We start from the raw sequence: 24826 nt of genomic DNA on the forward strand, positions 1-24826 counted from the left end.
AATAGGTACCCAGCATCAGCTACAACTGTACCATAAAAATTGAAGCTACAAAGAGAGAAAAAAAAGTATCTTCAGATGCATCAAGTCAGGTATTTTCAGACATTTTCTTTCTTAAACCCTACAGAGTTTGTGATTTGGTCTCCACAGCATAAAAACTACTATCTTACAACAACAGGAGGATGGGTGCCTAGTAAAACTTGAAACCATAACTCCAACCAAATAAAATGCAGTAAATGATAGTCAGAAAAGCCATATCTGAGATGACTTTGGTGATTTTCAGTTGTCAGGTTAGTTGATGATAGACCAGTACAATAATAAATACCTCTAACAAGAGCAGGTATACTAAAAAGTTGCCAAACTGTTGTACCAGTCTTAGGAACAATATCATCACAAACGGATCCTTCTCCACTTTATTAGGCAGCCACAGAACATCAAAAAAGGATTTTGTGTTTGTGTATTCTAGACAGCAATAAAAATATTGGGCATTTTCTCTGTTTGTATTTTAAGAAACACAACAGAACAATCCACTAATGTTTCAGTCACATTGATGGGCTATCCAGATTTGTTGTTGTAAGTCAGTTTCATGTTCAATATTCTATAGAAATTGCAATCTTTGAAAACTGCATTTTAACAGAAATACCAGAGTCTGATAGCAACTGCAAGCCCTAAAACTATGGCTATAATAAACAGTGTAAGAAATACTATACTACAGTAAATGCCCTGTTTAGTAGCACTGGTGGAAGATCATACCAAGGTGCGGTAACACCTGTCTGTAAGAGGAGTAATGACAAGGCGTGGTGAGTTTCCAAGGTATTCATAGGCATATTTTACATTGCAATTAATGATGCAGACACGAACGTTCTCAAATTCCCAATAATAGCGTAGTTGTGCAAGCCACTGAAAGTCCGTTTCACTCTGCACACCTGATAAACACAGAATTGAAAGCAATCATAAAAGACATTTTATATAACTGGATTTTCCATTAGGTTTAAATTTAAAACAGCTTTGAAATTATTAATGTTGATGCTCACATCCAAATACTCACATACATATCTTCATACTGTTACATTTTAGGCAGCAAAATCAGATTGGTTAACTATTTTTAATTAACTTTGTATTAGGACACATGTGAAGAAAACTGTTTTAAAAGATAATTACCACTTTCAATCATTTCCATGAGGACATCTCTAGCATGAACATCAATAGTAACCAAGGCACCCAGCGTAGTCCTTGTTTGCTTCGACAGTTTTCCTCTTACCAGCTCTACAATATCATTAAGTTGAAGCTGAAGTGTATCATAATAATTCTTCAAACCCTAGGAGAAAAAAGTAATTATGAAACTGATTATTTGACAGTTTCAAGTGTTCCAGACTTGATTTCATGTTGACTAAACATCTTAACAGAGATTGCTTATTAAGCCATTCTTTTACATTGTCATGTTTTTGCATCAACTTCTGTCTCATTCGCGTTTATGCATTTATGTTGCAAAGCTACATCTATGCTTGCTCTAAACAAGAATATTCAAGTACCTAAATCAAAGGTATAAATCACTGCACATAAATTAATGTATATCAAACTCATATGATGATCATTTTTTAATTTTTATTTTGATTGTAGAAAAATATTTGATTAAGTGAAATACATTAGCTGAAATGAAAAATTAATAACCATTTTTAAAAAAGGTTATGCATTACGAAGTACCTCTGGTCCACTGCAAAGAACTTCATGTACCTCACTTGTCCAGAACATTTGAGACACACACAATACTACTTGTCCAGGCCACTCCAGAACCCATCTTTTTCTCTCAGTCTCTAGATATGCCTGAAAGAGTTAAATAGAGTATACAAATATAGTGTCAGTGCATCCATACCATGATGTAATACAGAAGCATATAATGTGATCCTATTAATATTTTTTGGTAAAAAAATATTATTTTCCCATTTTCAAAGTCCAAACAAACATGTAAGATGTTCTTTTCCTCTTAGATTTGCAATCAAATAATTTTAAAGATTCTTGCAATTATCTTTCCCCATTATGTAAATATTCACAACTTGCTAACTTCATACAAAGAAACATTTTCTGACTAATGATTTTCTTTTAGGAGGGAACAAACATATTACCAGTGTTGTATTTCTAACTTGTAATTAAATAAAAAAACCTCAGTAATTAGTTTACATCACGTGATATACCCTATAAACACAGTATTGCTGCCAAACTTTTGAAAGAATTTATATCCAGTGTTACAGGAAAACTACTTGATTCTTATTAAAAGTAGACTCTTATTTATCTCACCAACCTATAAATACAATTGTAACTTGGTCCTGGCCCCGTAACTTCATCAATTCTTATGTTCAGGAAGAATTTTAGGAAGCCAAGAGACAGCTTTAAAATAACGAAAGAAACCTGTGCCACAGTTATTAAATTATTGCAAACCCCATACCATTCTTGATCTAGCAATAACATCATGTATACTCTTCAGCATAATATCTTCCACTTGAATTAACCACTTCTCCACTGCACCTCGAGCTTCAGAAGTAGAAATGGTTGAAATCAATTCTACACACTCGCCTTCAGAACTATACATTGCTTTAATATCCAAATTGGGGAGGAAATGCAGCTTAGCAATGCCTTCAAAACACTTCTTCAAGTGAGGCTGAACTCTGAGAGGATCCTTAGTCTCTGACAGGATCTCCAACATTTCATCATTAGACAAGAAAAAGAAGCTAAAAAAAATTCAGAAAAAAGCAAAAAGCCAACTGTATTATCAAGCCATTTTAAAGGCTGACCTTATTGACAACAAAATAAACATTCAGAATCTTTGTTTTTTAAATAATCAAAACTCATCATACCGAGGAAAGAAGAGACGTTTTTTCTCAAGATAAGCATTAAGCCCTTTCATGATTTTGTCAAGAAGCTCATTACAGTTCTGAAGTTTCTCCAATAACCCTATCAAGGAAGTAGCAACAAGAACCTGTAGCAAACACATGCAAACTGTAAGTTATAAAAAAAGATACTTCAAACAGTAGAAGTTCTTCAAATAATGTACAACATGGCTTTGTTCCTAGAAAGCCTAGGCAAGTGATGTAGTAGTTCACTGTATATATTCTGAAAACAAAAGCACTGACACACACACACACAAAAAGAGAGAGAGAGGTTAGTACTGTATATTTTCCTTACCTTTGGGTCTTTGGCACAATACTTCATAATATCTCTCCAGTATCTATCCACAGTCTGAAAGAGATGCCCCTCTTCTGGCATCTGTTGCATAATATCCTCAGAAGAAAAAATGGGTTCCAAATAAAGCCACTGTGCTTGCACTTTCAGCCATTCATCAATAATCTCCTGAATTTGAATTAAGCGATTTTCCCATTCCTTAATAAATATTTAAAGAATGTTGCCTTAATATTTTCAAACAAATAATGTTAGAGAGAATAAATACAGTAAAGGTACACACTGTGGTACTCTAGTTCCCAGGGAGAAAATAAAAATGTCTAGCAGTAAACAAAATAAAATTATTTAGGAGTTTGTAGTTTTTTTCACATATACAGATGGCCAAAGTAGTTCAGAAAGTTTAACTTACCTGGAAATGAATTTTCCAAAATGCAGTTATCGCTTTAGTGCTATGATCTTTTAACAACTTAATGGTTAAGTAATAACCAGGAGGCTACCAGTGGCAAATTCTGTTTCATCTCCCCACACCAAGAACGTCTTGGTTTGCAGATGAATTACAGCTGGGACACAGGAATACCTGAAAGGCCACACTAGATCACAGGCGAGATGCAGCCAGGCCAGTATCTTGTCCCTAAAGTGGACAATTGCAGATACCTCTGGAAGAGGCTGGAGAGGCTGCCTGTAAAGGCTAAATTCTACCTGTGTTCACTGAGCCTGCTTGAACCTGAAGATTTCCTGCATAAAACAACAAAGAACTAGGGAGGGTAACTGCAAGCAATTTCACCAGCTTCTGTCCTGTCAATAGCCGTGGTGTGTGCACCACAAAGACTACTCTAGCCCTGAAAATACACAAACAGGTATAAATCAATCCCATCGCTGTTCTGAGGCCTGATTAAAAAACCTTCTCCCAGCTCTCAAGAAGTTTCCTTGCCCAGACAAAAACTCTATAGTTCAAAATTTGAGTCCAAAACTTAAGGATTAAATCACTAAACATTCTTATTAATAATAATAAAAATATAATTTCCCGTTATTAAGAAGCAAGGTTAAAAGACACAAATGGAAATAGTGATTTTGCAAAATATGTGAAAAAATAATCATGTTCTCTTGGTTGCACTTGAATCTGAATGGAAGAGGAAATTCTAATATGGAAATAATGTAAGTAGACCTTACAGGAACTCAAAAGAATCTTGCTGAAAAAAACCAATGAAAGCATTTCATTAACAAGGCAAACAATAAAGCGGTAATACAATTAGCATACTCTTGCATTACAGTTATCTTGCAAATAAAAATGTTTTAAAAAAAAAAGTACTCATTGTACCCTGATTTCTTTGTCAAATGGTTTAATGAAAGGTGATCCTCTCATTGTCTGAGTTTTCATAATCTGATCATCGAGAACAGCTTGAATCTCATCCACCGCAGACAGAATATAAACACCAGTGTCACGATAAACACTTGTATTGAAGTTAATTGAACCCCAGGTTTCCATCATGGCATGCATTGCTTTCTCTAAGGAAAATTCCTAAGGTTTAAAAAGAAAATAGTTTATTTTAGTCACTGCATTTTTTTTCCAGCTCACTAATTCAATATGTAAGCTTGAATAGCTGAAATATAGCTGAAAAAATAGCTAAGCTATTTTTCTTTAACAGCATAAATTAATTTTTGTTATTATTTTTCTTAGTATATGATTTTCTAGGGCACAGAAAAGCAGTACACTCAGGAACTACTAATGATGTTACACGAGATATATACGTTTACACACTCACTGCTATCATCTAACGGGCCAAAGTCTCACCAAATCTCTTTGGTTGCATAAGGGCAAAGACAAAAAATTCTAGTAAGCCAAAAAAAACATCACTAAGAGACCTGATGTCATATTTGTCACTATCAAATCTCTATGCTTACCTTGCCTGCACCCACACTTATAGCTTCAAACTCTTCCAAATAAGGGGCTAGATTCTGCTTTAAAACTTTTCTCAGGGTAGTTCCAGAGTCTGGTGTTAAATCATATCCTACTATATTTGACATCTGCTGCCAATGACGAGTTCTCATACCAGGGTTACAAAAGATAGTCACAGTGGGAATATTCTCCTAATTGAGGAAAAACATTTATAAGGTAAAAATTGTGATGCGCATTATTTCTTAACTTTTTATTCACCTTTGATGTGCATTTAGAATTCTGCTACAGTAGCTGATGACATGAAAATCTTTTCTGAAAAATGCAGATGGATCTATTTAGTTATCCATTCAATTTCTAAATAATTGTATTAAATTACTGAAGAAGTAGTATAAAACTATTAAGCACGCTTTTAGCAGAAAAAAGAAAAGGAACAATTTTTCAGCTATGTTATGTTAAATTGGGCTGCCATTAACATAACATATAGTCCCATTTCAAAATTCCCAACTACATCTTTAAATGTTTCTCTGCATCCAGAAATTAATTTTCTCCTTTATGTGTCCACTCTTTAACAATTCACATTCCTAAAACTTACAAAGAAATGCAAAATCCAATTTTATTAAAATCAAGGCGACAGTACAATCTGGAAATGGTGATACAGAGCTCAGCCTCTCTCTGTAATAACAGGAGTCTCTGACACTGCATGTACCTATACTGAGTGCTGAATTTAGCATTTGTCACTCACCATCAAATACTAATACCCCTCACCTTTTCTTACCTTGAAGTCTTTAATCTGGTCCAGAACTGCAGAACACATTGTAAGAGTTGGATTTGCCTTTGTTTCTTCTTCTTTCTTCTCTTCTACAGTTCTGCGTTGTGATGTCTTTTTCCACTCCTGTTGAATTTTCTTCTGCTTTTGTTGGAAGAGTCTCGACACTTTGTATATCTCTCTAGAAAACTCATCAACCTCAGCTTCCATGATTTCCCCATTTAGTTCCAAAAAGGTACCATCCATCCATCTGAGAAAAACCACAAAGTTAGAAAGGAGAATAACAAACGTAGTCCACAAATAATTAAAACTTTGGTTTGCAACAGAAACGAGACATAGATTAACAGTTATTTAAATTAGAGCAAAGGTCATTTCCAATCATTGTAATCCTACACAAAATTCTAATGCGCAGCTAAAGGTGGCTTGATCACACTCTTCTGTGTATTTGTGTAATTCTCTTGAGTCAGTCACATACTGAAACCAAGTAACTGCATGGACTGAGGAGTATTTAGAGTTAGGCTTTGGATAGAGATCAACATATGACCAGGCCTTTGTATTTTCAGAAAAATCCATACTTTCTAGCCATATCACATTATAACTTCCAAGCAGTACAGGAACTGGTAAACAATCTCACCTAATTTAGACTCAGACATACTACAGTTCTTGGGGTAGGATCTTAGACTCAGACATACTACAGTTCTTGGGGTAGGATCTAGCCACCAGACGCAATGTCATAATTTGAGCATGGCTACATGGCATTTTGGACAGCCATTAGGTTAAAAATGGTTTTCATTACACACAGATCATAAGCCTTCTAATTGAACTTCTTCCCTCTCTGGTATGCAGAATGGCTCATAACTAACCGAATTTTTTCTTCCCAATACATTTCTTTCACAGTGTTTTTCTTACTGCAGGCTTCACCAGCATGACCAGCACAGATAGAACCCAGTATGCAACATACTCCTTTGCATAACATTAGAAAAAAATAAACTGACATTTTTTCTAGCTGAATTAAAAAAAGCAACCCTATATGTAACTTATATTACTATTATACTTGGATTGCTAATAACAAATAAACGTTTGTAAGAGAACAAATTAGTCTTCTGCATCTGACATGAACAAAACCAGCATGAGCATTTCTCCCGCTCTCCCTTGTTTAGCTTCAAGAGGTGAATTACCTTTTTTCTGTTCGTTGCCATTTCAGTATAAGATGAAAGAGTTTCTGATATGGCTCAATCTCAACTTTTAAGTTGTTGAGGAGTGGGAAGTCACTCAGTTTCCATTCGAGCAGAGTCTCTTCTTTATTAATCAGAGCTACTGTTTCATCAGCCTCCTGTATGCACTTCTGTAATGCCCTCAGGTCAGTCACATACTGAAATCAAATTATGGTATACCTTGAGAGATAACTAAGTTATGCTCTGAACAGCTATCAAAATAAGATATCAAAATACAGTATTATTCATATTTATTAAAATTTTAGAAAACATGAGTTAAGAACTTGTCCTCTTATTCTTGAGCAGATAAACTGTGAAGAACCCAGATTAACACTAAGAAAAATAAAGTTGGTTTTATCATTACTGAATTTAAGAGTATAAAACCATTTTCAAAATGTTTGAGCCTTAAAATTTACTCTTCCGGAAGGCAGGTATACATGTTTTTATGTGTGTATCATCACATATCATCATACACAGTTATGATATGATGACATATCATAAGGGCAACCGGGATTTATTAGCTTAGGACTTGTTTTGTGCTTTGAAGTGTTTTGTTTTTAAAAACCAAAATTACTAAGCACAATTATGATATCCTCCAATTAGCAAGACATGCTCTGACAATTATAAAATACTTCTAGAAATTTGCAAAGTTTTGGAGCCAGTGGTCTGCTCTTCATTAGCAGAAAAATGAAGTTTTGAGGTTCACAGAAAAAAAAATTCAAATCGCTACCAATCACTCTTTCTAACCTGCTATTTTTTCCTTCAGTTCCTCGATATATCAACAGGGAAGGAAATTCTGATCCCACTGAAGGTTTTTGCAAATAAAAAATTTTTTGGTCACTGGGGCCAAAATTTCATGCTTTATATTAACCAGAGTAAAGAAAAAATTCACTTCATGTATCTGTAATATCTCAGTCCTTGCTGGGATTATCTGTCAGCTAATTTAAGCATAACATAATAAAAAAAGTTGGGGGGGGAGCAGGGGTCACTTTATGACTTTGTTCATTGTGTCAAGAGAATAATAAATGTTTAAGTTCACATTTGTTAAAATAATGACTGATTACTTCTAATTCTAAGTTCCTTCCAGGACCCCTGTGTATTAAACATACAAATAATTTCTACCCATTTTATACTAAATGTTAATCAGACCTGTTGCATGCAATCCAGTTCTGAGTACTCTTCAAACTCTGCCACAGAACATGTCAGCTTGTCTAATTCCACCATCAGTTTCTCACATTTATGTATTAGTTCTTGCTCTCCTTTACGTTGAGACTGTTCAATCAGCTGTAAAACAATTTTTTTTAAATGGTAAAAAAGCAACACAAAAGTGGTTGTCAGTCCTTTCAATGATTAACATACATAGTACCATCTAAATTAAACATTTAGCACAAACAGAAAATAAACAACACAGATAAATTATTATCCTCACAATAATTGAAATTTCTTCAGGAGTTGCTTTCTGTATGTCCCATTTAAGTGTGTGCAACCTCTATATGTTAGCATGGAACCCTTATCTCCATAATCATAGAAGTTAGGATTGCCTTAAAGGCCTCCTTCAGCAACCAGACAAAAGATACAAAAGTGTTTACTTACTGTATCATAGCCAGAGAGAAAGAATGCTAGTAAGATGAATACAGACAAGTGGAAGAAAAGAAAGCCACAGAGAGAAAATGAGATGTTGTATACTTTCTATTAATGACTGCTACCTAAACCTCACAATTCCCACTGTTCTTTTATTGACAGAACAAAATATCATTTTAACTAAATGACTTCCTGTCCAGAGCACTAATTCTCATAAGGGCCTGGCAGTTACATTTTCAGTACTAGTAAACTGCAGTGTAGTGAATTTTCACCTTCCTATGAATTACCTAGTACTGACCACAAAAAAATTAAGATAATAAGGCTTGCTGAAGGTTTTGAGTTACAATGAAAATTTTATATTACTCCACAGAAAGCCCTCTGTTGATATAAAAATCTGGAAATATGTTATTTATGCATGTCTAAATTAGTATGGTTCACATTATATGTATAGATACATTTAGCCTGCTGAGGAAATAAATGGCTCAAGTAAAGTGAAAAGTCTAACAAGCCAAAATATACCATAAACTAAGAAAATGCTCTTACATCATCATGCTCATCAAAAATTGCGTTAATCTTCTTTGGCCATAATAGAAGTGTTGCATTCAGTGCAATGTCTTCAGGAGGAAATAAAAAAACATCTAAGAAGTAATTAATTTGCCGACAGCACTCCTATGAAGAGATTTCACAAAACTTTAGGTATCATAAGTCCGTGTAACATATAGACTAGGACAATACTATCTACAAAGATAAAATAGAAGTCTATGTTTCACGGACTTTTAGGAGTTCAGAGCTACTTCAGCCAACTGAATATTCAAAACACATATAAAAAGTTATTCTAATCCCTGCCCCATTCGTGAGTTTATTTCTCTAAATATGATTCCTGTGGCCTGTAAATCTACATGCAAAAATACTAGTAGCATTAAAAATATAAAATATATAAATTCTGTAGAATAAACATGTGTTGTAGTTACAGACCTATTACCATATAACAGAAAATCTGATACATATCATCATAACATATAGCAAAGAGCTTCTTACCCAGTAATGTTTTTGGCTGACCCACTCCTTACACAATTTTTCAGTTTTGTTCTCTGAGCACACACAAAATACTACTGCTAATGTAACTTCATCTATATTCTGCTCAAAGAGTCAAGAGTGTTCAAAGTCATGACTGTTTTTACACATAAAATTCTCTTCACACTTGTGTGTTACGTTTTCACAAATAGCTTTTTAAGCAGCTCTGAAGTAAGTCTCCAGGTAAAACAATAAACTGAGTGTCTTAAATCTGCTATCATTTATTAGAAGCTGCATTTCCTCAATGTCATGCAGAACACATGGGAATGGGGAATAAGGAAAGGTACATGACAGAACATGAACTGGACTTCCCACTTCTGCCTGAAGTAACACTGAGGGTGCAGTTTATTCATACATGCAGCATGATCAGAAAAAAGTCTCTGCACTCTAGAATGAATTCCGTATTTGTAGGGGCCAGCATGTTTTCTAAAATATAAAGAATTAAAGGATAGTCTTTTACCTTGATCCTTAACAGCAGGTCCTGAATACCTTTGGTTTTGACCTTCTTTATGTAAGCTCTAGTTTCCACCATTTCTTCTGTTGTCTCAGGAACTTTTAATGCACGTTCCTTAATAACTTCAAATTCCTTGCATATCCTATAAATTTATTTTCCATAAAATATCAAAATTTTAAGATCTTAGTTTGACTGGCTTCGAGCTAAGCTTAACCTTAGTGGAATTAAAAGTTCAAATTACTTCTTTAAGCATTACCCCTGCACAAACTCCATTAGTTTATGAAACTAAATAGGGAATATGACCAAATCAATCTAGAAAAATACTGTTTATTAACTTGCAATAATTTATTTGTTTGGATTTTGGGGTATTCTTTTGCAATAAATGTTTCAGTGACTTTTGGTAAGTACATAAATTTAAGTACAGTATCATTAGCATACACACAAACACTTCCCTAGTAAATATTTTGTCATTTTGGTAATGTTGAATCACTGTAAAACTTGACTGTAATTGTTAATTTTAAATAAAAAATGTAGTATGACTTCACTGATCATTTAATCCATACCTGCAAATTAAACTCCTGTTTGACTAATTTGATATCCTTCTATGATAAGGTCACCTGCCTAGTGGATGAAGGGAAGACGGTGGATGTAGTTTTTGTGGATTTTAGTAAGGCTTTCGATACTGCCACTCACAGCATCCTTCTGGACAAGTTGTCCAACTGTGGGGTGAGCTGAGTGAAGAACTGGCTGAAGTGCAGAGCTCAAAGGATTGCAGTGAATGGGGTCACATCTGGTTGGAGATTGGTCACCAGCGGTGTTCCTCAAGGCTCAATTCTAGGGCCAGTTCCATTCAATATATTTATCAACAATCTGGATGCAGAAGTTAAATGCACCATTAGCAAGTCTGCAGACAATACCAAATTGGGAGGTGCTGTTGACTCCCTTGAGGGATGCGATGCGTTGCAGAGGGATCTAAACAGATTGTAGCATTGGGCTATGACTACTGGGATGAAATTTAACAAGTTGAAATGCCAAATTCTGCACCTAGGATGGAGTAATGCTAGGCACAAGTATAGACTGGGAGAGGAGTGGCTGCAGAGCAGCCCCGCAGGAAGGGAGCTGGGGGTGCTGGTCGGCAGCAGGCTCAATACGAGTCAGCAGTGTGCCCCGGCAGCCAAGAGGGCAAACCGCATCCTGGGGCGCATCAAACACAGCATGATCAGCTTGTCAACAGAGGTGATTATCCCGCTGTATTCAGCGTTGCTGTGGCCTCACCTCGAGTCCTGTGTGCCGTTCTGGGCCCCACCATTTAAGAAAGATGTTCAGGTACTCAAACACATCCAGAGGAGGGCAACAAAGCTGGTGGAAGGGCTGGAAGGAGTGTCCTGTGGGGAGCAGCTAAGGGCTTTAGGCCTGTCTGGTTTGGAGACAGGGAGGCTGAGGGGCCACCTCATTGCTCTCTACAGCTTCCTGAGGAGGCAAAGTGGGGAGGGAGGTGCTGATCTCTTCTCCCTGGTATCCAGTGATAGGATGCGTGGGAATGGTTCAAAGCTGCCAGGGGAGGTTTAGACTGGACATTAGGAAGCATTTCTTTACCAAGAGGCTGGTCAAGCACTGGAACAGGCTTCCTAGAGAGGTGGTCAGTGCCCCATGCCTGTCAGTGTTTAAGAGGCATTTGGACAATGGTCTTAATAACATGCTTTAACTATTGGTCAGCCCTGAATTGGTGGTCAGGCAGTTGGACTAGACGATTGCTGTAGGTCCCTTCCAACAGAACTGTTCTATTCTAATTGATCAGTGCTATTATCTGCCATTAGCTATGAAAACCTAGGTATCTATCATGTAATAAGAGAATCTAGCTAGTCTTTCCTTTGACAGTGCAGTGGTACTGTATTTCACACTTAATAAGAAGGAATGGTAATGAAGTCCTTTGACCTTTTAGCCCCTCCAAGGGGCTATCCAAGTCCATTAGTAAGTTCCCCTACTAGTTTCTGAGTCTAAAACAGAGGAAAAAATACATCACCTGGTGCAACTTGCATGAGATCATTAGTTAGCCGAGAGTTCTCATTAAACTGAGTATGGTATATTTACATTTCTTCTCCACGTTTCTACTATGCATTTAACACATATAGCATTCACAAGCAGAAAATTCTACTCACTTTTCATTTTCCTCTCTGTGATTTGCAACTATTCTGTCCATCAGCATTTTTGCAAAGGTGTTTGCATTACTAGCCAAACCTTGCTTTAAATCCTCACAATTCAAACAGATCATAGGAAAATGAGCCACCTCTGGTAAACTCAAGATTTCCTTCTTGTGGGTGAAGAATTCACCTATGAACTTTAGAAAAACATTAGATTTTACACTTCAGAACTTTTATTTAAATACTTGGCTACATGAATAAGTACCACATATTGAAGAAAAGAAACAATATTTTTTTCTATTTACCACAGACTTTTAGGGGAAAAAATACTTACATTGTAGATTTGTAAGGAGGCAACATAATTTTTAGCTAAAGGCTAAGCACCCGTTATCCTCTGTTCTCTTTTTATTACTGCTATATGCATAGTAAAAATTCTATATAAGATATAGAATTAAAACTTACAGCAGTATATTCATCGAAAGTGTGTTCTTCTGCCTCAAAACTTTCTATCCGTGCCAGTGCAGTTCCATCTACAAGCCAGCCATATCTTTCAACTATAATTCAAATATATTGTATTAATATTATTATAATGCATACACTGTACGGTAAGCTACTTATTACAAAGAAGTAACACAGTTATTTAAACACTCTTCTATCACTCACCGTAGTTTTCAAAATATTCCTTTGGACCTTCTAAGTTCTCTCTGATAGATTTTTTCAGTGTAGATGTGGCCCGTGCTATGATGTAATTAGGAATCTCAGTGTCCAGGGTTGTAGTGCCTCCCATTAGCCAAGAATGTACCGTTTGGATGTTCTAATAGAAATGCAAGTTCTGATTATTTAAATTTTAAAAAGCAATACAAGGATACCTATATTTTTAAGTAAGTTGTAATCTGCAGAAGATGCTGTATTAGAAAAGTATGAGACCCTAATTGCCAGATGCTTCACACACACCTAGAATGACTCCTCCTGATTCAAAAAGTTTAACAGGAAACATGTAAAACAGACAAAAAATAACTATCCAATATTACATAAAATTAAATTCTATCCTATGTGCAAACACACCTGAACACAAAACACTTCTCTGAAAGTACCATCATCTATGATTAAAGGCCAATATTCAGTCCACAGGGATACATCCAAAGTCCCCAGAAAGGCTGTCTTCCCTGGAGTCACAGATTGGTTCCCACAACAAAAACCTTTAGATATTGTATATATTAGAGATTGAGTTTTTTCTTCTTCGAAAGAAAGAAAAGGAATATCAACTCTAATTTTCCTTGTCTTTCTCTGGCGATCTTAATCATAATCTTAATTAGTGCAAGTTTATTGTAAATCACCATGCATATAACTAAGATCCTAATTATATTTCCATGCAAAATGTTAGTTCACAGAAAGTATACACTGTAAAACTACTTGATTTTCAATGTTAAAAATAAACACATAAATAAATTAGAATATGTAGTTAGTTATACTTAAAGCACTCTCAGGTTTTCTAAACATACCAAAAAAGAAAACAAAAATGTTATCTTCTAGCTTGTTTTCTTTCCTGGGTAAGTTTTCAGCCTGACTTCTATTTAATGAACAAGCAGACAAGTAATTTGTAGACATAGACACAGATCTGCAGATTAAAACAGATGACTAGAACAAGCAGTAGTGTACCAATTTTTTTATGAACATGGAATAACAAAATGCGTTTAGAGCTTGGAGTTCTGCTGGGCGTCAAGATTCATGATGTGACCTGAGGAATGCTCATGGAAAATAAATACCTCCAGTTGCATTCTGTGTCCTATTGCCAAGGTAGTCAGAGTCCTAAATTACAAATATTTTCACATACTGAGCAACTTAGCAGTTAGATATTTAAATAAAGATAAAAGCACACCTGGAGAGTCTGTCCTATACGATTTACTATAAACAGAATTGCTTCCTCTAGGTCTTGGAAGCTTGGATAAAACTCCATTTTCTTTTCATCAAGAGTCAATTCCATCTTAAATAAAGGTAGACAATTTCTGTCTTCAGGATCAAAAAGTTTCACAAAAGCTTCAACTGTTCTTCTCAATAATTCTTTCACCTAGGTAATAACATACATCTCCTATTAGTGGAAAAAACAGAAAGCCCCATACCACCTTCCCTTCATTCAGTAAGACAGGATTTCCATTCATTTTAGTACTTTTGGCCTGATTCATGGATAACTGAAGTAGTGTGAATTTTTCTAAAGACTTCAGTGGATATTAGTCCCAATTCTTAAAGGATGTAAACTAATGAACATTTCAGTAAAGCCCATGCATTTATTTTTTGCTACAAAAGTAAGTTTATTTCCAATACATGCTTTAAGTGTAAATGAAATATCTGGAATAAATTTTCCTCTGACTTTTTTTTTTTAAATAGATGATTGATTAGACTATTGTTCCATTATTTTTTCTACAAAGTAAATAAAGATTTAATCCTAAAAATTACTGCCTTCTTGAACTGCTGAATATATATATTCCCACTGATTACTATATTCTTAAATGAAATAATGTAAACAACAGATGCTTTAAGATAATTGGAAGTTAAAGGATTTTTAATTTTCAGTCAACTAAGAATTTTGAAAAACAATTGCCTCAGTCTGAAATCAGTGATGTCATTTGAATGTTGTTGTATTATTATTAGGAAATAAACCAATTGGAAATTCCTTAAAAAAAAAAATTAACTGAGAAACACTTCATATAGCTTCCATCCTGATACAAATAATGAGGGGGAAAAAAAATGAACTCACAAAGCACTGTGGTATCATTTTCCACAGAAAAAAGTTGTGTTTGGAAATTTTGCAGAACTGTAGCCACTTGCATACACATTGGCAGAGCTGGACTTTCAGTCTGTGTGTGTAAGGATGTTTGCTTTCAAGGAAGTGAGAACAGGTTTTGTTCATTTTGCTAATATATGACGTGTAATTGAAGTGCCAAGATCCATGATAGGAGGGGTCCTGGGAACACTAAGATATTCCCTTCTTTAAGCTAATTACATTCTTGTTGGCAGAATGAATAAATTTTCTGCATCTAAAAAACTAGATGAAGTAGACAAGACCATGTATTTATTTTAAATGAGGGAAGTTAAAAACATTTAACACTCTGAATACTTTTCCAGATTATATGCAACAGATGGCTAATAACAATTAATTAAACAGGCCCCATATCATATAATGTGCTGACTTATTAAAATTACCTAAATTTCCCATTAAGTTTATCACGGAGAGAAAAGATTTTTACCTGATTAGACATAAGCATAGCCACACAGTTATAAAAAGAGTCAATCTGACCCAACTTTACACCATTCAATGCCTCCTTCTTAGTAAAAAGACCGATAACTCTTTGATACCATGTATTCAGTATCTTCTCTTCTGCTTTAGAACAGCTTAGAGAGACATCAGTCTTTAAAGATTCACAGTCAGCTGGCCCTTTCAATCTAGAAAAAAAAGTTACAATCAACTTTACAAGCAGAATTTTATAACCCATGGAGAAAAGTAATAGTAATCTGTACTGTATTACAAACCCATTCTTTTTTAGCAGAAAGCACAGCGGGAATCTAAGCATCACTTCTGTAGACTTAAATGAGGAAAAAACCACCCCAAACTCCAAGAAATAAAGAATAGTTACCAGAAAACATAATGAGTAAAAAGATATTGAAAACTGTCTTTTTGAAAATTATGAAATTAAAAGTTCCAAGATGAAAAATAAAATTCAATGGATGAAAACCAGCAAGAAGTATGTTCTTTAGGGTTAGAGTAGCACTCCCTACAGATAGTAATACTACTAGAGGTCAATTTTTCAAATGCTACTTCAACCAGATTTCTATGAAGATCACAGTATTAAGATTAAATAAATAATGAGGATAGCTTTACAGAATTAAAAGCAAAACATAATCAAAAGCGCTGATACTATCAGCAATTTAAGCACCAATAAAATATTTATACGTAACAGAGAGAAGAAAAATTAAGTGTCATAACATAAATTAACCTACTCAAAGAACATTAAATGACACATTGGAGAAATTTATTACATTAAAAACCCCTACGATATATAATAGAATTGAACAAACTCTTCTTTACCAGCTTCAAAAAACTATACAGGTTAATAATTCATCAAAACAAACTTTACCTGAAACTTGAGAAATCCACTATAAGAAAGTTAGAGAATGCTGTGTAACCCAAATCCAGTAGAGTTTTCATTGTGGGGTGGAGAATGTGCAAGTGGGAAAGGATTTGATTTTTTGCTTGGATAAAAGTGTTATGCCATGGTCTAGAAAAATCCAGGCCTCTGAAAACAAAACCAAACCAACCAAAACAAACAAACAAAATTTAAGAACTCAAGCAATACTTGAATAAAACATTCTTAAATATAAAAAGCAGTATTAAAAAGCTTATTCCCTAACATGAATAGTTATTTAAGTGCCATACACATATCCTCAATCTGATGCAGTGGAAGCCATAAAGATACTGTGCCTGATCAACCATGTTTTACACTCCAGAGTGTTTTCAGATCATCTGCTCTTCCTGAAGCTCTTTCAATGTAAACTTCTAACTTCACCCACTGCTAACAGGAAGTATTTATCATCAATATTTAGATGGCACACATTCTGATGCTTCAGTAAATTGTGCAATTCAGATAATTAAATTCTGTCTACCTGAATTCCTCTTCTATTTTGGCAGAGCATAAGAGCCTTTCCTTTGGTCTCAAGGTTTCACCTCATAACACCAAATTCATATGAAACCTCGGCATTAGGTGCAGTTTTACCACGTTAAAGTACTGTACAATGCTGCTGTCTGCTAGTAAACTGCCCATACACACACACTTACTTCATTCCAGAGGTGGCTGCAATACAACTTTAGTGTCTGGGCACTCAGAGACAGAATTCTCATTTGCAGCCATTAGTGCTACTCTATGCAACTATAACAACAGTAATAAAACACTCGGTGCTAAAATTTTGTAAAGCATTCAGATATAAGATATTCAAATGCAAGATCCTCTACAGACAGAAATAAATGTCTCATTAAGGGACTCCAAAATTAATATTGTGCCCTGACTGTGTTCAAGCAGCTCAACAAGAATTTCACTCATACAACTGCGTGTGTTTTGCCAGCGGGTTATTTGCTAACTTAATCAACTCACAGAGGTGATAAAGGTAAAGGCGCCTCCTCTTCATCTTCAAGTCCTTTTACGTCTGGTTTAATAAGAACATTTCGCACTAAGCAAAAAAAACCCACCAAACATTAGAAGAAAATTAAGCCATATTCAATAGGCACTGTACTTCTGCAGTCCTTCTCCCAAGTTGAACCAAGCACATAGTAGGATGGAAAGGTAACTCTATCATCCAAGTTTTCAAAACACATTCTCACAAAGGTACCTCAAAATCGCAGCCCTGCTAAATATCTATACAGATTCAGGTGGCTTAATTCCAGTTCTGTCCCCTATACATGAAGGTTTTCAGATAGTCTAGTGTTTAAATAATTAGGTACTTTGCTAAGTAATTTTTTCATTGAGAGGATGTTAAATCACTGGAACAGGTTCCCCAGGGAAGTGGTCACAGCACCAACTTCGTCAGAGTTCAAGGAGCATCTAGACAATGCTCTTAGTCATATGGCTTATTTCTAGGTAGTCCTGTGAGGAGCAGGGATTTGGACTCGATGATCCTTATGGGCCCCTTCCAACTTGAGATATTATATGATTCTAAGTATTTATGGCAATTTTGTTTAATATAATTATAGTGGGATATTATTAGTGATAATTATCCCACTGATGACCTTACGAAGAACTTCATCCCATGTTAAATTCTGTATTTTTTAATCTGCATTTTTAAAAGGATCAGCCATCCACCAAAATACTGATAAAACTTGGCTTAATTTCAGACTTCAGATACTATAAATGTAAATAAAAAAGACATTAATACATGATTTCAAGGGAATACAATTTCAAAATTCCAGTTCATAACTCTTTTTAAAAAGTTTAAAAATCAAAGTGAGTTGTATGAGTGATATCTGAAAATAGCTAATTATCTTTGCATATTTTTATTGCAAGCTTCCTCATGCAGCATCAGAAAAGTTATGGATGTGCTTCTGGATGCACAGTTTAAAAAGCACTGCTGTTCCTGATGAGGCAAAAAAAAAGAATGACTAGTCCATAAAAAGTTTCTACCTTCTTTAGCAGAAAACAGCAATACATTCTTGCATCAAATTAACTAAGGTTAAAAACTTAATGAAATAAGGTCATCAGCAAGCAATCTTTTTCTCATGGAGTCCACAGCTGCCTTTGCTTGAACTATATCTTTTGGTGGTTAACTTTTTACTAGTCCAAATAAAATCAGCAAGTTTTGCCTTAAACATTATGTCCAATACATATTTGATGAGGCAGAAAAAGATAAATCAGTGGATAATTACAAAGATCAGCATGGCTGGAAAAACAATCTAGAAAAATTATTTTCAGCGGGAGAACATGGAACAGTTTATTATACATATACACATTAATATAGTCATATTAGGACTGTGTAGTTTCTGGTACTTACCCGCACATCTTCTCATGCTCATTTCATAATCCCTTATTATCTCCCCTAAAAGCTTTTGAGTTAGCAGCTCTCTATCTTTGCCTTCCATAAGTGACTGGGGCACCAATGTGAGCATGGACATTAGCCACTGCTGCTGAATAGGAACCACTGGATTACTTTGCACACACTTCTTCATAAAAAGATAATTTGCCTGAAAGGACAATATTGTTAGAGGTCTAATAATTTGCTACGTAAATATTTTTGCATTAGGCTTGACAATGAAGTCTCTTTTTATTCACCATTTCTTATACTTAAGGACAGGTGACATAATCTAATCTTTTCAGGATTCAATGACTAGTAAACTAAAAGCTACGCTACGATTGGTAAAATGGTCTCCCTGTCTCAATGCTTAAATACAAAATATTGTGGGTTTTAGTATGGCATTTTCCTTGGTTCTCTGATGAAGTTTATGACTGACAGTAAAACAGCTCAAGGTTCCTGTATTGTTCTTTGGACAAACATTTATTGGCAAAAAGTATGCAGAGATGGCAGGGGATGTTGGCCAAAGAAATAGGTATTTATGCTTTTGAGTGATAGCTTTGTTATAAAACAAAAAAGGATGTGAATCTCTATAGTCTTTAGAATCAGTTTACCTAACACTGTCGGGGAAAAACAGATGTTCCTTTAAGCTACTTAACATAAATATTGCAATGCTAATTTGAGTTTTAAGTAGCTCTTAGAGATAAAGTCTTATTTTAAAAGCTATGCACAAATTCCAGGATTTGAACACATTCTTCAAATCAGGTTAACGGTGTCAAAGACTATTTTTTGTACAGGCTGAAGTACGATTGATGACGTCAACTGAAGAAATCCTGAAGCCTGTCAGAATTTTTTCTAAGTAATGATCTTTAAGGTTTAGATCAAAACTTAAGTTACTGATGGACATGCTTTCTGTATGAGAAAAATACTTTCCTTCTATTAGACCACAAGAAAAGATTCTTATTTTGCTTCCTATTCCATTTTTCCCCAACAAGACTACCGGAAAAGCTTTTCCTGTCTAACCACCATTAACTCCATGCAACATACTCAACCCCTCTGAATAGAGACCATTCACTCTTCCACCCTAAAAAAGCAGAAGGAAGAATTTAACTCACTCTTCGTTGTTTTTGCTCACTGTTCATCTGTATAAAAAGGAACAGAAAATGGTAATGTATAAATAATATAAACAAACAAAAAATCAGAAATATAAAATTTAATAAATATTATTCCTAAATAAATACTTTATTCTGTAGACATACAGGTATCAATTTCAGTGGGACTACTTGAGCATATAAACACATTTATGAATTACTAAGGATTGAGAGAAGTATCTTTAAGTAAATACTAAGAAGTAAGAGGCATAAATGCCCCAATAACAAAGAACAAAACAGTCAACAGTTAAAATAGTAAAGAAATACTTTCTCACAGTGGAAGGCAGTTGTGGGATAGGAGGCACAGGAACTCTGTGGCATTCTTCTTCCATGGATATGTTGTAGACTTTTAAAGCTCGATCAATTCTAAAGTAAAACATAGAGTCAGAAGTGCAGAAAAACTACAAATAATATGTTAAAAATAATGTTATCATTTTAATTGATGCAACCTGTTTTTTCATGTTTACCAACTCTTTGATCATTAAAAGGTAAGGTTGCCTTTGCATGCTCTGTCTTCTCTTAAATAACGAGCCACATTTATCTTGACCACAATCACAATATATACATGCCTTGATTCACATCATCCCATTGCCTGGTGCTCCTGTTAGGATTATACCTTACTTCTCAACAGATCTTGTCCAACTGTATTACGAGGTAGGGTGGGAAGGAAAAAAAAAAAAGTGCAGAACGAAACTCCTAAAGCTGTTTAAGACCAGCTCTTTTTTACTGCCTGGGGTTATAAATTGCTGAATAACTATCAGAAAACTTTAAATGGTTAATGTTGGCATGTCCTGCTGACCTTACACATTAAAACATTTCAGTCCATGCTTCTGGGATACACTCTGTACATATCTTGCAAAGAGTATTTCAGCCTTATCTCAATGTACCTCCGCTAAAAACTCCCAAGCGGAAGTTAGACTGCCAATTTAAGTATCTATTCAAATCATTATGTCATGGGACCTTATTTAAAAGACAGTTCACTTGTAACTGAACCAATGTTCCAGCAGAATATTCACTGTCTGTCAGGTGGCTGGACAGCAGGCATCTTACTGCACAGTAAGTTATCCCTACAGCATAGTTGACATTTTCAGCATACTGAACACCTGCATTCTAAAAACTGCACTCTGCTACTGCAGGTATCATTGAAAGGTCAGGATTTACTTTCCAAGAGCTAAAATTAAAAGACTTCTTATGTGTTAGATTTGTATTATAACAGCCTTTAAAGTATTAAAAGAAAGGAAACATCTTTCTCTACAGATTAACTGCCTTCTACAGCTGATTGTTGCTACCAGTATTTAAAGAAAAAAAAAAAAAGCAGCCCTCCCCCACTTATCTTTGGCACAAATCAGGTTCCCATCTCTGATTAATTCTTCTCAGACTTCGATCATGCAACTTAGTTTTATACCACTACCTAGCTCCAATGAAGACAACACTTCAGTATCTTTTGAGAAAAATCAACCTGTAATACTTGGCCACTTAAAAATTTAGCCACTGAAGTGGAACATCAGTTGCATAGGAATTAGTCAAGTAAGTGGTTACCATCACCAAATCTAGTCACAGCAAATGGAATCACTAAAAACCCATGCCAACAAAAATAGAATTATTGATATCAGTGACAATATTTAAAACACGTTAAATTAACACTGTATGTAGGTCTTTGATTTCCATTTCTTCCTCTGAAGGCAAAACCAGGGTTTTTTTTTCTATCAAATACCATTAGATTTCATTACCTTTTTAATCTTGCACATGAAAATGCAAATTGCTATTTATTTCATAATACTACTATAAATAATGCAACCTCAGCCCACATAATACTCCCATATTTATGCCAATATAATCATGCTTAATGTTGGCATGCCTAGGGGTTCTTCAGTAAGTTCCTGCAAATGATGTAGCTATTTCAGGAATAAATTCCTATCAAAATAATAAAATAAAAAAAAAACCCATAATTTTCTATTAGACCTACAACAACTACATGAAAGCAGCCTTTTCCTATTGTCTTTCTTCCTTTGCAAATTAAAATCTTGAAAGACATCCTGGTAGCTGTGCTCCTCTGGCAGCGACACAGATCACTAAGCTCAGCAGCAAATGCATTAAGATAGCGACAAAGCAGCCTGTTAGAAGTAGACCCACGTCTGGATCATTCATACAAAAGCAAATAATCCAGACTGATTCCTTTTGAAAAAGTTTTTCAGAGAGAAAGGATTTTTTTTCAGTCTACCATAAACAACATTCAAAACGTGAAGGCCATGTTCTCCCCACAACTCACCCCAGCAAACACATCTCAAGCAGATTTTGGCTGCTGTGAAAGAAAAAACATCAGAGATTCTATCAAATGTTCTTCTATTACGATTTTAGATGGAAAGTATTCAGCACTGCAATAGTGACATCAAAAACCTCTAAAATTAACAAACACCATTATTATTTCTCAGATGTCAAATGTGCTATGTTTCTTTCATTTGAATTTCAACATTCCTTAAATTACATGAAACTCACAGTAACTGATTAAGCATCTTTTGCTGTTCATTGCATCTTCGGTATGTCAATAGTTTATTCTGTAATGGTGACATATCAGATGTGACTGATGAAGGTAAAACAGCGGGAAGAAACAAAGTTCTCAAAGTCCTTTTTTTGGAAGGTGCTCCATCTGAGTGTGGCATCTAAAACCGTAACAAAAACAAGATTCTAGAATACAATTAATCCCGTCCAGAGAGCTGTTTAATAGGTGCATGTATTAAGTTGAATGTACATAAGACGTAAAATGAGGTAGCCTCAGAGATTTCCACAATTTAGGTATGAAAGTTTAGCTTTCAGAAAACAGGAAAATATTGGATATGCTAAAATGGCAAAGTTCAGTGCAAAGTGCATACATACAACGTCTGCAATTGTAAAAAACAATGGTACGGTTCTATTAACACAAGATTAGCAGATTGCATAAAAGTAAAGTTCTATTACAAATCTCTAAGTGCTAATCTACCAGCTGTACACAGCACAGAAGCCAGCAGAAAAGCAGCGCATTAAACCCCCGGCATACTGCACCAGGCCTGACATAGGCACGCTTCCTGTTGCGCTGGGACCTGGGACACCCTTGCTATTCCTGTGGCTTCAGCAGGTGACTACCTACTCCCTTCTCGTCTGGTCACTGAAAAAAAGTTACTGCCTCATGAAGCCCACCCACACTAGATAATGTGGAACAAATTCAGACAAGGGTAGCTTCTAAAGTTCTGAGGAAAAAAAATGCTCAAAAACATCCTTGAAGTTTGGTATTACTGCAAAGTTAAAGCTGCAGCAAATTTTCAAATATGAGATCATAGAACTCTACTAAAGTGAGTGGCAGTCTTTAAAGGAAAAGAAACAAAATCATAATGACATCAACATAGACTTAGCTTCACCACAATGTCAAACAAATGGGAGCAACATTATCAGAAAGTTATTCTTTAGACATTATGTCACTGGGAAAGGGAGACAAAGTACAGGAAATTATCAAGACAGCATTGATATAACAGCACCCTATTCTTCTCTTCACGTTTCTCAAGGAAAAAGAGAATTCAGCTTATTTTCTATCTGCACAGTAATCATTAAAAGTTCTATTCCATACATGGAAAAGTTAAGAAACTGCATGACCATCTTGTAAAAAACAGTGTAATACTGGAGACTATTCAGAAATAATTTTGTGATGCTCAGTCTTGCAGTGAACTTAGCAGGCTGCTTGAGAACTCTATCTTGTATATAAACATATATTCCACCAATAGACCCTAGTGACAGTGTTTTATGTATTTACCCAAGGCACAGCAGGGCACAATTTCATTTCAACTGCCTGTCTGGAAACGTTTACCTGAGCTACCAGAACAAGTGCCTCTGTAAATACGAAGCAGGTGTGCTTGACAGTACTTTACTCTTCTAAGCTGCAGCAGCTCTGGGCTCTCTAGATAATATTCACTTACAGTATGCCATCTTCAGAAGCAAGGCTAAATTAAGCAAAGACTAAACTGAAGTTACTAAAATGAAAGAGGCAAGCAAGGTGTTAATGAGGCTGGAGGGTACCTAGCTAAAAATCTGGCTTGTGGATACAGAGCCATAATGAAAAGGCTTGTAATTTCCTGGCGTGGATATGGGATTCAAGCTAAGCAGATGGGAGTTTTGGTTATGACCGCAGTTGTGGATAGGTGGGCTGTGCAACAGGGAAGTGGAGACAGGTATGGGTTTGAAATAAGAATCCTAGTCTGGGGGTGGGATGAAGATGTGGAGCAGATAGTTGGGTAACCATTGTTAAAGATACTTGGCAACCAAAGTTTGATAATCACCTCATATAAAGACAGAAAGATAGAAAAAAAAAAAAGGAAAATAAAGAAAAAAATCTGTTCTGTGACTGGGCTCAGGTTCACTAAAAGACTTCTAGAGCGGCTTAAGTCTTGCTTGTGGCTGAGTACGGCTATCCCAAAAGATTGACGGCAGGGTTCCCCGGGAAACACGACGCGCAAAACCACAACTGCATTTCAACAGGCTCTCACTGGGGAGCAGAAAGCCAAAGCCACCTCCTAAATTAGTGGTATGTCCTAGAAATTAATTAAAACGGGTAGAGACATCAAACAAGCTCAGCTAAAGAGAGCCGAGACGGTATTACGCTTTCCTGGCTCTCCCTCAGCCCAGCAGTACCCGGGGACACAGCCCCGTCGGCGTGGAGGGAAAAGCGGCACGAACCCGCGCGACCGCCCTCGCCCCATGGAGGGCCACCCGCCGCCCACGCTGCCCTCACCTCTCCCGGTGCCGCGCTCCCAGGGGACGCTGGTCAGTGCAACACGGCGGTTGCCACGGAGCCGAGGGC

At 35.7% G+C, this 24826-nt stretch overlaps 1 protein-coding gene across 1 annotated transcript in view; it reads right to left on the reverse strand.

Annotated features, from left to right (window-relative positions):
* Window positions 1–22661, reverse strand: part of DNAH12 (dynein, axonemal, heavy chain 12) — a gene marked incomplete at its 5' end in the record, with an annotated part of 66911 nt that extends 44250 nt beyond the window's left edge. Inside the window, 23 exons of the mRNA XM_010292232.1 lie at window positions 751–923; window positions 1159–1315; window positions 1702–1821; window positions 2441–2723; window positions 2850–2971; window positions 3178–3372; window positions 4490–4690; window positions 5074–5259; window positions 5844–6084; window positions 7013–7206; window positions 8198–8332; window positions 9173–9298; window positions 10164–10299; window positions 12317–12495; window positions 12761–12852; window positions 12962–13112; window positions 14178–14366; window positions 15544–15739; window positions 16432–16590; window positions 17443–17518; window positions 18833–19022; window positions 20277–20367; window positions 22498–22661. Coding sequence (XP_010290534.1) covers window positions 751–923; window positions 1159–1315; window positions 1702–1821; window positions 2441–2723; window positions 2850–2971; window positions 3178–3372; window positions 4490–4690; window positions 5074–5259; window positions 5844–6084; window positions 7013–7206; window positions 8198–8332; window positions 9173–9298; window positions 10164–10299; window positions 12317–12495; window positions 12761–12852; window positions 12962–13112; window positions 14178–14366; window positions 15544–15739; window positions 16432–16590; window positions 17443–17518; window positions 18833–19022; window positions 20277–20367; window positions 22498–22661 — 3756 coding nt within the window. The remainder of the gene's footprint in view (window positions 1–750; window positions 924–1158; window positions 1316–1701; window positions 1822–2440; window positions 2724–2849; window positions 2972–3177; window positions 3373–4489; window positions 4691–5073; window positions 5260–5843; window positions 6085–7012; window positions 7207–8197; window positions 8333–9172; window positions 9299–10163; window positions 10300–12316; window positions 12496–12760; window positions 12853–12961; window positions 13113–14177; window positions 14367–15543; window positions 15740–16431; window positions 16591–17442; window positions 17519–18832; window positions 19023–20276; window positions 20368–22497) is intronic.
* Between the last annotated feature and the right edge of the window lie 2165 nt (window positions 22662–24826).

The sequence above is a fragment of the Phaethon lepturus genome, unplaced genomic scaffold (genome assembly GCF_000687285.1).
Source record: "Phaethon lepturus isolate BGI_N335 unplaced genomic scaffold, ASM68728v1 scaffold13748, whole genome shotgun sequence".
Lineage (NCBI taxonomy): Eukaryota > Metazoa > Chordata > Aves > Phaethontiformes > Phaethontidae > Phaethon > Phaethon lepturus.